At 38.8% G+C, this 15640-nt stretch overlaps 1 protein-coding gene across 1 annotated transcript in view; it reads left to right on the top strand.

The window, feature by feature from the left end:
* The window catches only part of LOC107746350 (ephrin-B1-like), a 40034-nt gene extending 24819 nt beyond the window's left edge, over positions 1–15215 (top strand). The window contains exons 3-5 of the mRNA XM_016560510.1: positions 8105–8197; positions 8561–8704; positions 12209–15215. Of these exons, the coding sequence (XP_016415996.1) occupies positions 8105–8197; positions 8561–8704; positions 12209–12594 (623 nt within the window). The 3' untranslated portion in view covers positions 12595–15215. The remainder of the gene's footprint in view (positions 1–8104; positions 8198–8560; positions 8705–12208) is intronic.
* The last annotated feature ends 425 nt before the right edge of the window (positions 15216–15640 follow it).

The raw sequence follows: 15640 nt of genomic DNA, 5'->3' as shown, positions 1-15640 counted from the left end.
TTCACGGTATTTAGAAGTGCCCACGATAACAATATCGTGCATATTCATTACCGTGATATATTGCATTACCGAATACCGGCACAAGTCTATCTCTTACCATGAATTATCAGTCTCAGGGTGGCTGGCCTGCTCATGTCTTTCTTGATGCTTCATTGTAGTTGCCTTTAAAACACAAATACAAAAAATGCAGTAAATCTTAAATTCCATTAAAAACTATAACAAACAAATTCTAAAACTAGAAAGGCAGCTAGCCATAAAACTTGTTTAACCTAGCTAACATACGATTTTATTTTCTCAATAGGCTACTGGCCAACATTAACTACTAACACCTGAACAAAATTTCACATTAGTTAACTTAATGTTAATACAAGATAAGCGTTGGTCGTTAAAAGTAATTTTAATTCGGTAATTCAATAAGCTGACAAAAGTCGTTTAAAATGACAGCGCAGTTTACCATAGTAAAGTTTGTTACCGCTATGTTGATGGGTAAATGTTACTAGGTTAAACTGGTGTGCAAATATTTTGACACAAACACACAGACAAACGTACATATATTTTTTACCTTGCTTACTGGTCTTATTCTCTCGTAAGGAGCATCGACACACAGTACAGATGTTCTCCGGAACTCTTCCACTCTCACGGGTTCATCCCCGGGCAAAACCGGGTCTGGTTCCGTGTCTTCCTCGGACGCGAGTGGCGCGGCACGGCGCGACTCAACAAAAGACAATATAGAACCGTATACTGTATGGAACCGTATGGAACAGTAAAGTGATGCCCCGGTATATTTCTGATGTACAGATGTACTCCAAGCACTCGTGCTGTTTCTGACACAAAGGACAAACGGATTTTCCAATCATTACACGCGATGTAACATCCAGTGTAATCAGTCCCAAGCTGTTGCGGCGTTGTAGACACGGTGTAAGTCAAATCTTGTCAATCCAAATGTGAGAAATGAGGAAAATAAAGCAGCCTCAATAGAATGGTGCCAAAGAGGCCATTACGGCAAATACAGTAGTATACAGCAATTTAAAAAAATACAGTAAGTCACTGTATGTGGGCTTTGACGTCACAGAAAATTCCCATGATGCAAAGGGTATTACAGTTATTTACTGTAAAGCAAATTTGCAGTATTATACTGGGTGATATACAGTAAATAACTGTAGAAATTACAGAAATGTCTAACAGTGAAGAAAAGTTAAATAAGTAAGTAAAGAAAGAAAGAAAGAAAGAAAAAGAAAAGGATGGATGGATGGAACAGGAGAAGAAAGAAAGAAAGAAAGAAAGAAAGAAAGAAAGAAAAAGAAGAACTGTAAGAAAAAACACTGAAAGGGCAGGGAAAAAAAGAAACAAGAAGGAAGAAAACCAAGAAATGCAAAGAAAAAAAAAAGGAAGAAAGAAACAGAAAAAAGGAATCAAACAAACAAAAACAAACAGGAAGAAAGGGGGGAAAACAATCAAACTGCAAGAAAGGAGTGAGTGGTTACATGATAGAAGTGTTGAATTCCATCAGTCCAGTGATCCATGCAGAGAGAGAGAGAGAGAGAGAGAGAGAGGAACAGCAGGCCGAGCCTTCTCTTGTTTCATTCCTCTCTTCGTCAGACCTCACGAGTGTTGCTTCATTTTAAAGGATTTTCTACTGGAACAATATAAGCTTTGTTGAAGATAACAAACCATCACCCCTAAAACACACACACACCATTATGACAAACATACTTGCTCTGAACCTGTTGGCAGAGAAGACAAATGTACGTTTTTGGTATTCACGTTAAGTTACGTCTGTACTTGGATGTAGAATTACAGGGGAGTCGGTGAGGCTGGAAGATTATTGCATTTTAATTTTCTTCCACAACACACACACGCACTCCCATTGAGCTGCTCTTCCTGTGGATTTAAAGGTTGGCCGTTATGCGACTGCTGGACCAGTGCAGCGATCTGATTGGATGAGCTTCTGGAAGCAAAAGAAGATCTAATCTAGCTGTGTCTGATCTGATGAGTTGTGTACATGTGTGTGTGTGTTGGAGTGACCTGTCACTGGCTCTGTGTGTTATGTCGACTGCATTAGAATGAATACTGACCCAAATCTTACGGACAAACACACATGCTCACCCACCGAAAGACTGAAAACCTTTAGCAGCTACATTTATTCGTCTCCCACAAAAGCTGTTTTTCAGATCTTTCTGCGACTACAGTTGTCTTTTCCCTGAATGCTCAGAGCGGAGCTGTTGGCTACTGTGGCAAAGCGTCTTTTTCTTCCGCTCTTTGTTTCAGTTACTCATCAGTCAGAGACTCGAAGGAAACAGCACTGGGCTCTGTCGACTGAACGTAAATGTTACAGTTGTCAAAAATATTCGTTTCGAAAGTCTGACTCAGCTGTGGTTGTGAACATTTGATGCGCGTTCATTGAGGTTTGGATTCTCTCATTCTGTGAGACGTGATGGGAGAACTTCAGCTCAATCAGGGCCTGTCATGTTGATTTAACAGCTGCATGATTATACTTGAAAATATGGCATAACGCTTGCTTCGGTCCTTGATGTTAGAATCTTTCATATTTGGAAAAAAGGAATGTTCACAGTATGACTATAATTTTCCAAATATTATTATTTTTATAATTAGTAGTAGTAGTAGTATCATTATTGTAGTTTTTGTTATTAACATCAATACTAAAATTCCATACAATGACTTAAAACACTAGTATACTGTAAATTACCATAATTGTTTTTTTTTATGTATTACTATGTATTCAATTTCATTTATTTTTTGCTCTTGGTGCTTGTTTACTGGTTTTATCTGCCTTATTTTATTATTATTTTAACTTTGAATGTTTAATTAATATATATTTCTATTTTAATTGTAATTCCTTTGAATCACTTTTGCATTTTAGCTATGAAAAGTGCTAAACAAAGTGTTTTTAGTTATTACAATTATTATTTATTATTAAAATTATTAATACTTGGTACTAGTTGTCAGGATCCACAGAACAGGATAGCTAAACGCAATTACATATTTTATTATATATAAAATAATAAAATATGTAATGGCTTTCAGCTAACCTATATTATGTGTTGTCATTAAATTGCATTGTTCACACAAAAATTCACTTGAAATGGCCATTTAATCAGACTATATAATTTATCTATCACTATATATTTGCCTATCACTATTTGTGAAAATACTGCCCCCAAAATACTGTAATATTACTGTGTTTTGGTTGTTGTTTCTACTTCAGGGATTGTGTGTGTGCATTTGTGTACAAGTCTAGATATGTATGAGTGTGTTTGATAAAATATGAGGCCGGAGATGGCTCCATGGTGGCAAAAGAATGAGAGTACAGCTACAAACAAATGCTGATACACACACACAAAAAGCGCACACACACTATATGTCAGTCAATAAGAGATGCTAACTGGGGCAACACTATATTTATTGTGACAAGACTGAATATTTCATTCTTTGTCTCTCTCTTACTCTCTCACACACGCACACACACACATACACACACACATAGAGGCAGATGGTAAATCCCCAGCCCCTTCACATTTTTCTAATGTGTGTTTACACCTTGTTTTTAAATTTAAATCATGTTAATCTCCCTGCGTGGTCCTTGGGGATTTGTGTGTTTACGCGATATTCTTTTTTTAAATAACTGCTTTGTTCTCTGTAATGATTTTACTCTTCTTGGAATTAAGTTCGACATGAGTCTGACTAGAAATTAATAGTCTAATTCCATCCATGCAGCAAATTTCCTTTTTTTTTTCACAGGGGCAGGAAACTATTAAGACCGAAATGTTCTGACCAGCTAAAATCTAGCAGTGATGTAGTGACAGAATGTCAGAATGTGGCCGCAAAAATGCTTCATAGCAAATCCATCCTATTGCTAACAGTACACAGGGTGGGATTACCCTGCCTGTCTGGAACGTGTGTTGTGTTTTAGCCTGGAGTGAGTGTGTGCTGGAGTCAGGATGGGGTGTGTGTGTTCGTCTGTTGAGCAGCACCGTGTGATGCTATTCCATGGTTGGCACGGTGACAGGTTGGCATGGCGCTACCGTAAGGAGGCTGGCACTCTGCCTACTGCCATACATCTCAATCTGCATGACATCATAGCAGCTCCTAGCAACCACACACATCACCCCTCCCCCATACACGCCCACAAAGGGCCATTCACAAGCACAGTGCCCTGGCCTTTCTCCATCACTGGAGTCTCTCTTTCTGAGCTCAGATTCATTCTGCCGCTATAAAGTTTCATAAAGCCAATACTTGTCAAATCAATGATAACTAGAAGAAAGAAAAGACTTTGCTCTTCAAGTGATGGTAATGTTAAAATGGAAGGGAAAACCAGCATTGTATAATTTTTGCTGGGCTCCAGACAAAAAAAAAAAAGGGAGCCAAATATTTTTAGGGAATATTTAAATATTTAAGAGCCAAATGATCTGTTTAGCTGCCAAATTGCAGAATCTGTCATACTGATGCTGTCATTGAAGTGATCCTTATTGTGTTTGCTCCATATAAATGCTAGACTGTTTCCTAAGAATAGTTCTGCCTATTTGAAAAAAAATATTGTCAAATATTGTGTTGATAATGGTTCCAATATCTATAAAACTCTGTTATGAAAAATATTGAATTAATGGTTCATTTCAAATCAGACTGAACTGGAAAATGATTAACAGTTTAGTGTGGGAGTCAGTTGCAATATCTGTAATGGCTCTGAACGATTCACTCAGAACCAGCGATTCAGATTCAGTCTGCTTACAAGCAAGTTTAAGATCTGTTATCACTTAGTCATTAAAACCAACCAGTGTATTAGTCATTCGTTTGCAGAACCAATATCACAGCTCGCTCAGATGTATGTTTTTGTACGTTTTGACTAACACAAAATGGAATTTGGTGCTCCCGTAAGGAGACTGGCACTCTGCCTTCTGCCATACATCTCAATCTGCATGACATCATAGCAGCTCCTAGCAACCACACACATCACCCCTCCCCCATACACGCCCACAAAGGGCCATTCACAAGCACGGTGCCCTGGCCTTTCTCCCTCACTGGAGTCTCTCGCGGCTCTTTCTGAGCACAGATCCATCTTGCCGCTATAAAGTTTCCGATACTGGTCAAAGCAGTGATAACTAAGAAAGAAAAGACTTCCTCTTCAAGTGATGGTAATATTGAAATGAAAGGAAAAACCAGTGTTGTATTTTTGCTGGGCTCCAGACAAAAAAAAAATAACAAGGGAGCCAAATATTTTTGGGGAATCTTGAAATATTTAAGAGCCAAATGACTTTTTTAGCTGCCAAATTACAGAATCTGTCATATTGATGCTGTCATTGAAGTAATCCTTATTGTGATTGCTCCATATAAATGTCACACTGTTTCTTAAGAGTAGTCCAGCCTATATAAAAAAAAAAGTTGTCAAATATTGTGCTGATAATGGTTCCAACATCTACAAAACTCTGTTATGAAAAATCTTGAATTAATGGTTAATGGTTCATTTCAAATCAGACATAACTAAACAATAATTAAAGGGATAGTTCACCCAAAAATGTCCTCAAAAATGTCCACCCTCATGTCATTCCAAACCCGTAAGACCATCGTTCATCTTCAGAACACAAATTAAGTTATTTTTGATGAAATCCGAGAACTTTCTGACCCTCCCATAAGATAGTAGATAGGCCCCGAAAGACAGTAAGGACATCGTTAAAATAGTCCATGTGACATCAGTGGTTCAACCGTAATGTTATGAAGCTACGAGAAAACTTTGTGCTCAAAGAATAGACTCTATTCAGCGATTTCTTTTCTTCCGTGTCAGTCTCTGCCGCCATTCACGAGAGTACCACGATGCATGCGTGTGCATTCCTCTGCTTGTAAACAAGGCTTCGTGCATGCGGTGAAGACTGACCCAGATGAGAAGAAATTTAAGCTATTCTTGTAACTTCATAACATTACGGTTGAACCACTGATGTCACATGGACTATTTTAACGATGTCCTTACTGTCTTTCGGGGCCTATCTACTATCTTATGGGAGGGTCAGACTCTTGGATTTCATCAAAAATATCTTAATTTGTGTTCCGAAGATGAATAAAAGTCTTACAGGTTTGGAACGACATGAGGGTGAGTAATTAATGACAGAATTTTCATTTTTGGGTGAACTATCCCTTTAACAGTTTAATGAGGGAGTCAGTTGCAATTTTGTAATGGCTCTGAACGATTCACTCAGAACCAGTGATTCTGATTCAGTCTGCTTACTCACAAGCAAGTTTAAGATTTGTTATCACTTAGTCATTAAAACAAACCAGTTTATTAGTCATTTGTTTGCAGAATGGATATCACAGCTCGCTCAGATGTGTTTTTTTTTTTTTACTGACACAAAATGTGATTTTTGATTGATACAAACTATATTTAAAATAGTCGAAAATGCAAAAAAAACACTGATGTCACATGGACTATTTTAACGATGTCCTTATTACCTTTCTGGGCCATAAAACATTTCAGTTGCATTGCTGTCTATCTATGCCGTGTCAGAAAGCTCTTGGATTTCATCAAAAATATCTTAATTTGTGTTCCGAAGATGAATAAAAGTCTTACAGGTTTGGAACGACATGAGGGTGAGTAATTAATGACAGAATTTTCATTTTTGGGTGAACTATCCCTTTAACAGTTTAATGAGGGAGTCAGTTGCAATTTTGTAATGGCTCTGAACGATTCACTCAGAACCAGTGATTCTGATTCAGTCTGCTTACTCACAAGCAAGTTTAAGATTTGTTATCACTTAGTCATTAAAACAAACCAGTTTATTAGTCATTTGTTTGCAGAATGGATATCACAGCTCGCTCAGATGTTTTTTTTTTTTTACTGACACAAAATGTGATTTTTGATTGATACAAACTATATTTAAAATAGTCGAAAATGCAAAAAAAAGCTCAACATTTTGACAATTTTAGTTGCAGTCTAGAGATCTAATATGGTGATTTTCATTTAAACTGTTTTAAATGCATAATATGTTGTTAGTAGTTTTATGTTATTTGAACAAGTAAGTACTCGTATGTGGAAAATACAATAATGCTACAAAATGCATTAATGTGCAAAATGGGACACACCTTTTGTCTGATTAAATTGATCAAGAAAACAGGAAAAAAGTTAAAATGATCTTCTTGAGTTTGTTTGTCAAATTAAAGTGTCATATCTAGTGAGGACTCATCGTAGTATGTGTGATGGCTGTGAACGTGTGTGTTTTTGTGAACAAGCATATTTTCTTATCTTACCTGTTCTATAGTTCCTCATTAGTGCTTACATGCACTCTCGGCACTTCTCAATCACAACTCTTATTGAGCACGAACTAATGGAATCTAATAATGTGTATGTGTGTGTGTGTGTGTGTGTGTGTGTGTGTGTGTGTGTGAACTTGTGCAAGTGTAATTGGGGGTTAAATTGAATGAAGGTGGATCACCCGCTATGACAATATCGGTTTATTTAACTACATAGTGGGAGTGTGTGTTTTGTATACATATATGTGTGTGTGTGTGTCACCTATTCAGAGCAAGCTCACTTTCTCACACTTACATCTTTCTCAGACACATAGCAGAGATGCAGCATGGTACATTGTGGCATATTTGTTAGGTCTGTTTGTGTCTCCGATCTCTCAAACTCACAGGGATCATTCTGTAGGAAACATTGAGGCTTCTGGGCCTACGCAAGAAAATTCATACACATGGCTTTTCTTACTGCATGGCGGCGTGTGTGTTTGTGCATTCCCATGGGATCAGATTACTATCATAGGGACTAGTAACAGGAGAATACACTGGAGCTTTTTTCATCTTGTCCATATTCTGAGACACACACACAAACGTTAGTTTGTTTTTGGATGTTTCTAAGGTAATATTAGGTTGCAATGTCTGATTTAAGGACTAAATGAGTGTTTCCTTAGCCAGAGACTGTGTGTATATGTGTGTTTGCATGTGCTTGTGTTTTGCGTCTGATTTATAGAGGTAAATTAGGGTTTCCTTTTCCTGCTTTGGTTTGCAGCAAGAATTCCAATCAAAAGTCCTATAAATCTAAACCTAATTCGCCAAGACAATCACCAAGCCCCTCTCTTTCTTTCTCTCTCTCTCTCTACAGCAACTTCTAATGGAACACAGGAAGGGTTGGAAAACAGAGAAGGTGGGGTTTGTAGCACGAGAGCCATGAAGATCATCATGAAAGTGGGCCAAGGTGAGTTACACACACACACACACACCTTCTTTATCTTCAGTATGTCCAAAGGTAAAGTCATTTAAGCCCCATTTGGTGGATGATTAAGTCAGCTGACTCATTAACCGCCAATTAGATTTTAGTTAAACATTATCCAAGCTAGCATGACTTCATACTGTCCACACTTCATATTTCTTCACACAGAATACACAGTTTCTGCCCTTAGATTTTGTACTCTGACTCATAAGCAGAAACAGGAAGTTAGATATAAAAGCATCCTGACACCAAAATCAAAATGAATACATTCAGACATATGCTGTACTGAAATTCATTTCCTTGAATGTTTTGTTCCTAATTAGTTATGTATGTGATTGTATGTTTCAGATCCAAATGCACCAGATCCAGATTTAACAGACCTCCCAGACCAGGACCGGGACAATGAGATCAAGGACCCCACAACCAGCCCTTCCCGCAAGATAGACCGAGGCAGAGATGCAGATGGAAACGGATCTATAATGCCCGGCAGAGGTGAGGAAACACAAATCATCTGTGTTTACACCAGCTGGTTTGAGATGATGATGGTGTTTTCCTATAAATGACATTGGATATTCAGAGGACAAACTGATCGGAGTTCAGCAGTGAAGATCTACCACAGTAAAATTCACTAAGAAAGCCAGCATATGAAATGCAGCAATGCAGAGCTACTGCCTCCCTCAGGCAGCTGCGTGTGTGCAAGAGAGAGACAGGAGTTAATGTAGCATGTCTTTATCACGTCCCAGCAGCCATTAACCTACGGGAGGTCTAAACTTCATTAGGAGAGAAAGAAAGAGAGAGACAGAGAGACAGAATCATTAGGAAAGAACCGAGCGACTCGTGCTGCAGTGATCACACCGCACAGATTCTTGAGGTCAGATTCTTCTGCTTATGAGAGGACACATTACACTCTGACATAAACTGCTATTGCATCTTCTCAAAATCGGTTAGTCGGTGGGTTATATGAATGACTCGTCGACTAATTGGTATAATTAAGCTCGGTTCAGGATCACATGATTCCATTTGGACATTCTTCAGTTATTTAGTCTGCTTATACCCCGCCACTTTCATACAATGGACCTCAAGCTTGCATTCAGGTCTGCCTTAGAGGTCTGCACGGGCTTTAAACTGAAGCCCGAACCCGACCCGTACCCGAGATCGTCTGACCCGACCCAACCCGAGCGGCACAGTTAAATTTAGAGCCTGAACCAGACCCAAACCCGAAATCTTTTTTTTTTCCACACAACGATTAGCCAATTAAAAAAAAAATTTCTGTATTTCACGATTGCATGCAATGGTCAGTAAACAAATACATGTAAAGAAACAGAATCATTAAGGCTCGGCCAGTTCACAAGGCAAAAGAAAAAACACTTACCAGTTATGAAAGTTTATGAACATCAGGTGCAGCGAGCTTTGTCTACTGTTTTTAGAAATATGACATTTGCATTATTCATTTTTGATGCCGACAAAATGCACTCATGGCCCACAGCTTCTCCTATAGCCATACAACACTTCTCCACGCTCACCGCAGACGCCACCTTCACTGCATGACGCCGCGTGAGTGTACTCAAAACCCCTGAAACCGGGGCCGCCATGCTTCACCGAATACAGGTAGCACGCGGCCCGGATCAACACACCAACAAAACTATCCTTAACACCAAACAAACAAACAAACACACAAAAAAAGCTAGCTAAACACAGAGAAGAAAAAAAGATGGAAAAGGAAAAAGCACAAAAATTCACTCACGCTCAACGCAACTCAAACTCACCACCACACGCACTCTCCAGACTCACTCAGCAAACGCTCACGCATGCGCACGAGAGAGAGAGAGTGATGAAAGTTGCGTGTGTGAACCTGCGTCTGCTCGCATCTCTCTCCAAGCAATGAGGCTTAGTTACTTCAAAAACAGCGATTTTACATTCATTACAGAGAAATATAAAGTTGCAAGTCAGTAGCTTGTCAAAGCTATTTTACTAATAAATGTTTCCGTGCTGTGTTGTCGTTGTCGTCTGCACTAATGTGTGTGCGTGCGTCTATGAAAGCAGCGTAGCCTACTGCATATAGTTTTAGTTTAGCTATAAACCCGAGCCCGAAGCTATTCATTAAACATTAACCCGAGCCCGACGGGTCCCGAAATACTAGAAATACCTCTAGTCTGCCTCCATCCAATCAACAGTTGGTGAATAGAACCAAGTCCTCACTCTGTATTTTTTCTTTTTTGATCAAATGTTTTTACTTGGATGTACGTTGCAGTATGGAAGAATATCTGCTGCTACTTCTATTTATTACGACTTTATTTTAATTCAATACAGACTGTTATAATAAACAACACATGATGGAACACACAACACAAAAATTTGTATGGCGCTGGTTTAAGACAATGAATTTAAAATTAAACAAACTATTTTAGAGTGATTTACCATGCAAGCTGTGAAGCTGAAGCGCTACCATTGAAATACATGCATCAAAAGTGAAATGTTGAAATACAAACTACACTGTTCCAAAGTTTTGGGGTCAGTAATTTTTCTTTTAAAATTGTTTTCACAAAAATATTAAGCAGAACAACTGTTTTCAACATTGATAATTGCAAGAAATGTTTCTTGAGAACCAAATCAGTATATTAGCATGATTTCTGAGGGATCATGTGACACCAAAGACTGGATAAAAGGCTGCTGAAAATGCAGCTTGCCATCACAGGAGTAAATTGCATTTAAATGCAGTTTTAATGAGCATAAGAGACCTCTTTCAAAAAAAATAAAAAATAAAATAAAAACTGGCAACCCCTAAGCTTTTGAATGGTAGTATAGTAAACCTCACTAATCAACTATTTGATGATTAGTTGACCATCGTGACCCATCCCTACTATTAAACTACAAATGCTATGCTGCTTAAATTTTATGTATGCCATTGAAGACAATAATCGCACAACCTATTCGATATTCTATAATTAAATCAACTAATCGAATATTCGAAAATCGTGACCCATCCCTAGTCACAACTTTGTATTGTTCATTGCTGGACTACCATTTGAAAGGATTATTCCAGTCTGGGTGTATGTTGTTTAGCTTCGTACTGCTGTTAAATATACTTGATAACATGGATTTTATTGTCAAGGAAGAATGTGTACTCGTAATGCCTATTTAGCAACAGGAGTCATCGGTAGCTGTTTCAGCTGGCAGCGCAACAATAAACGCAGCAATGGTTTTATTTACTTTAAAAGCAGCTCAGTGCCAATGCTAACAAACTCAGAAGTTTGATTCTACAGCCATCCTCGCTTATCTTTGCCTCAGACAACAGAGAGTGACTATAAACACTGATAATGAGAGTGTGTGTTGCTGACATCATTCTTACTGATAGTTAAAGGGGTGGTTCACTGGTTTTTTTCTAGGCTTGATTGTGTTTATGGGGTGCAGTCTAACATGTGTTAATGCTTTGTTTTTTAAAAAACACATTATTTTTCACATAATTTACCTTTATTCCACACCGCTCTGTCCCTTCTCTGAGAAAAGCGCTGATCAGTTCCTTCTTTTATGAAGCCCCTCCCTCAGAAATACGGGATGGGCTCTGATTGGTTAGCTGGCCCAGTGTGTTGTGATTGGCTCATATATGAATAGATTTTTATGTGCACCTCTAGTTTTCTCATCCTCTTCTCTAAAGCAGCGTAGCATGGCCTTGTCCCCTTTGCTGCCTTTTCCCGAGGGCGGGGTTTATCTGGGTTTGTTACGTCATGAACCCGGGAAGTAACTTGTTGTAGTCCCTACCAGCTGTTTTTGTAGGCATTAAACTGCCAGAATTTTAAAAGACAACGGATATCTCCGTTTGCATTGAACGTTCAGCTTCGGAACTTTGCAGATATTGTTTATGCTCAAACAGCAACATTACACACTAACTAACGTTAAAAAAGAGAAATCGCAATCAACCACCTCTTTAACAATGAAAGAGAAAACGAGTGTGCGTCATAATGTCATAATGTTGTTCTTTTTTTTTTTTCTTTTCAGACACAAGAAACCAGGATAACAGTCCCGGGTCAGTGGAGGGAATCTTCGGCTCCAAACCGGCCCTCTTCGCTGCCATCGGAGCTGGCTGTGTCATCTTCCTCCTCATCATCATCATCCTCATCGTCTTGCTCCTCAAGCTTCGCAAGAGAACCCGCAAGCACTCACAGCCCAGGGGCGGGACTGCCCTGTCACTCAGCACTCTGGCCACACCCAAAGGAGCCGCCCAGGCCGGCTCAGAACCAAGTGACATCATCATCCCCCTGCGGACAACAGAGAATAACTACTGTCCACACTATGAAAAAGTCAGCGGAGACTATGGGCACCCCGTCTACATAGTGCAGGAAATGCCACCCCAGAGCCCCGCCAATATCTACTACAAAGTCTGAGAGAACGCGAGGGAAGAAACCGCAATAAGAACTCGTTTTTGTAAGGTATCCTGAATCTTTTTTTCATTACCTAACCCCATCTGCTCCGTGTGCAAGAGGATGGAGAGGGAGAAGTGGAAAAGAGGAATGAAAAAGACTATGCGGATGATATTCCTCTCAAATTTCCTTCCCTCCATCCCTTTTCCGAACACTACACTGTGTGTACGTGTGCGTGCCGGTCGCTCTCGATGTGTGTGAAACGGCAGAAAACCTCCCCAAATTGTGTGGCACTCAGGCACGGACTTCACTGCTGAAGAGCAGCCTACAACCAATCACACAGGGACGCTAGAGTGACATCAGAAAGCAGGAAGCTCTCATTTGTGTGTTTTTTTTGTACCATTGCGACTTCGCTTAGTTTTGTTGTCTGTTTTTCATCTCTCAATCCATCACAGTGTTTTGTTTTCATCAGTATCAACTCGATTCTTGCAGCTTTCACCGTCTCGCTCAAAGAAAATGTCTTAAACACTGTTATGAATGCCGCTCTCATATATGTCCTCTCATTTCCTTGCGTCTCTCCAGACACTCATTTTACATGCTGTAGAGGCAATTGAACAAAAACACACACTCACACTCGTACACACTTTGGTGTTCACGGGTCAGTAACAAACAGCTTCTCGCTGGAAAAGCGAGTGAGTGAAATAGGGAATTTAATATGTAAACACCAGTGTCAGACCTTCCAGAACTCCCGGTCTGCTTTTTGTTCATTTGAGAATTGTTTCAGTTGAAATTCTCTCTCCTCTCAGCCGAACTCAAGTAGTTATTTGCTATCTGTTGTCAGTGATGCGTGAAGTGCTGAATAATATTTGTATCTTGTCATTATTTTTTTTTCTTATTTTATCTCCCAAAGGTTTGTAGGTCAAAAACATCTTTAGGGATTTGCCTCTACACCATGAGCCTATGACCTCTTTTCAGTCACAGACATGCTAACGCGTATCTTTGCATAATTTAGTCCACTAACATGTCTTTTTTTTGTTTGTTTGAATGTAGACATGGATTCTAACAGTATGACCGTGTGTATGTAGAGTCCCATGCAGAAGCCAAAAATCCATCGACATACAGAACATGTGAAATTATGCCTTCACCTCTCCCTCCTCTCAGATATGCACATAAATTATCCCTGTTTGCATACAAACACACACAGAAAAAAACATCCACGAATCAGAGGATCAAAACAAGCTCACCATATCATCCTGGAAAATCTAGTGCTAGATCTATTTTTATATGGACTGCACGTGAAATGATAAACAGCAAACAGTGGTGGAAGGTGTTTACGCCTATGCTAATTTAAAATTAGCAGCATTTGCATCTGGCCTCCAGCGCAGCCAATCAGAGGAAGCCCAATATTTCTCGTAAAATAGATTTTTAAAATGATATTTCGATTAGGGTTTATTGCTGTTGTTTTTTGTTGTCGTTTCTTCTTAATTTAGTTTCTAAGGCCCGAGATTATGTAAAAAATGTATGTTGGGAAAAAATGTTGATATAAAGTTCCATTTTATTAGAGACCCTGTTAATGAAAATATAATTAGGATTTTTGAAAATGCAAAAGCTTTTGTAAATAGTCTTTTTTGGGAAAAGACATTTTGTAAGTAAAAGGTTTCCTGTCTCATGGTTTTCTCTTTTTATTTTACTTTTTTCCCCCGTTTCGGTTGGTTTTTGATTAAGGAGACTTAGAGGTCCCTGTACAATGGGTTTTAAAAGGTCAGCCTAAAGCAGCATAAAGACATACAAGTCCCTTCACATACACACACGCTGACACACACTTTATCCTCCCTGTTTCACAAGGGGATGGTGGTATTTTTGTTTTGTTTCGTTTCGTTTTTACAAATGCTGTGATGGAACCAGGTCAAATATTCCATGACATAGTTCATAAAGGAGGAAAAGAGGAGAGAGAGAGTTATTACTCAAGAAATGCCTAAATACACACACACACACTCACTCTTACTGACTGACCCACCAGTCATTCTTATAGCACACAATATACATACATATAAACACCATCAGACAGGGCAAGCACCAGCAAACTACTTTAACAAAACTAAACCAGCAACAGCTTGTGCAACTAAACTAATTATTTATGTGTGTTTGTCTGAGCTGTTTAAGGCAGTTCAGGTCTTTAGAATTGACCTTAGAAGAGCACTTTTTGAAATTCATGGCTTTGTTTTTTTACCCATAGAAATGCACATGGGTGCACTGACCCTACCAGTCAGCGTATTGAAGTGGATCAGTCGCGGTATCACGCTGCAACAAAATCATTTTCTTGCACAGTAATTTTGTCTTGTTTTCCACAAATACAAATATCTAAGCATCTCTTAAAAAAGACTGATCTGAATGCAAAATGACAATGCATATATGTAATCTTAGTTTCAGAGAAATCTAAGAGATTTTGGTGAGATTTATGCTTAAATAAATAAATAAATACAGTCCTAAATATTCAGATATTTTACTGGAAAAATACATATATTTTTTTTTGCAGTGCATTAACAAATGTTAACCCCAATTTTACCATAAGCAGTGGCTTTCTCTGTACACGCTTAACAGCAAAAGCTATGAATAGTTTGTGTAGTTTTATGGATCAGCACTGCTGTAATGGGATCTTATTCAGTGACTAATGAAACTTCAGTTTCATTGTTGAAGTCTTTTGCTGCTGGCTTTTTGCAGCTTAGCTTACACATTTGGTTCACGGCACTCTTAACAGCTGAAAGGCATACGCTTCCTTTGACATTTGTCTGTATCATAACAATAAGGTGAAAAAAACAGTCAGCCATATTGTTTATCAGATTAGACTTGAGGCTTTCCTCTCTAATGCTGCGGTCAGACACCTGTGACATTGTGTGGATCTTACTGACATCTGTTAATAACATTTCTCCCAGTGAGGTTGACTTATTTGAGGAGAACTTACTTAAAACCCAAGCATTCACGCAAACAGACGCACACACACACTCGTACACACACTCCCCCTCAGGCAAAGAGACAGATTGGTGGTGACTTTTGACCCTGTAAGGATTAT

The sequence above is a fragment of the Sinocyclocheilus rhinocerous genome, unplaced genomic scaffold (genome assembly GCF_001515625.1).
Source record: "Sinocyclocheilus rhinocerous isolate Xijiao unplaced genomic scaffold, SAMN03320098_v1.1 scaffold77, whole genome shotgun sequence".
Taxonomy (NCBI): domain Eukaryota; kingdom Metazoa; phylum Chordata; class Actinopteri; order Cypriniformes; family Cyprinidae; genus Sinocyclocheilus; species Sinocyclocheilus rhinocerous.
The sequence above is the reverse complement of the archived record's forward strand: the minus strand, read 5'-3'. Positions and strand labels throughout refer to the sequence as shown.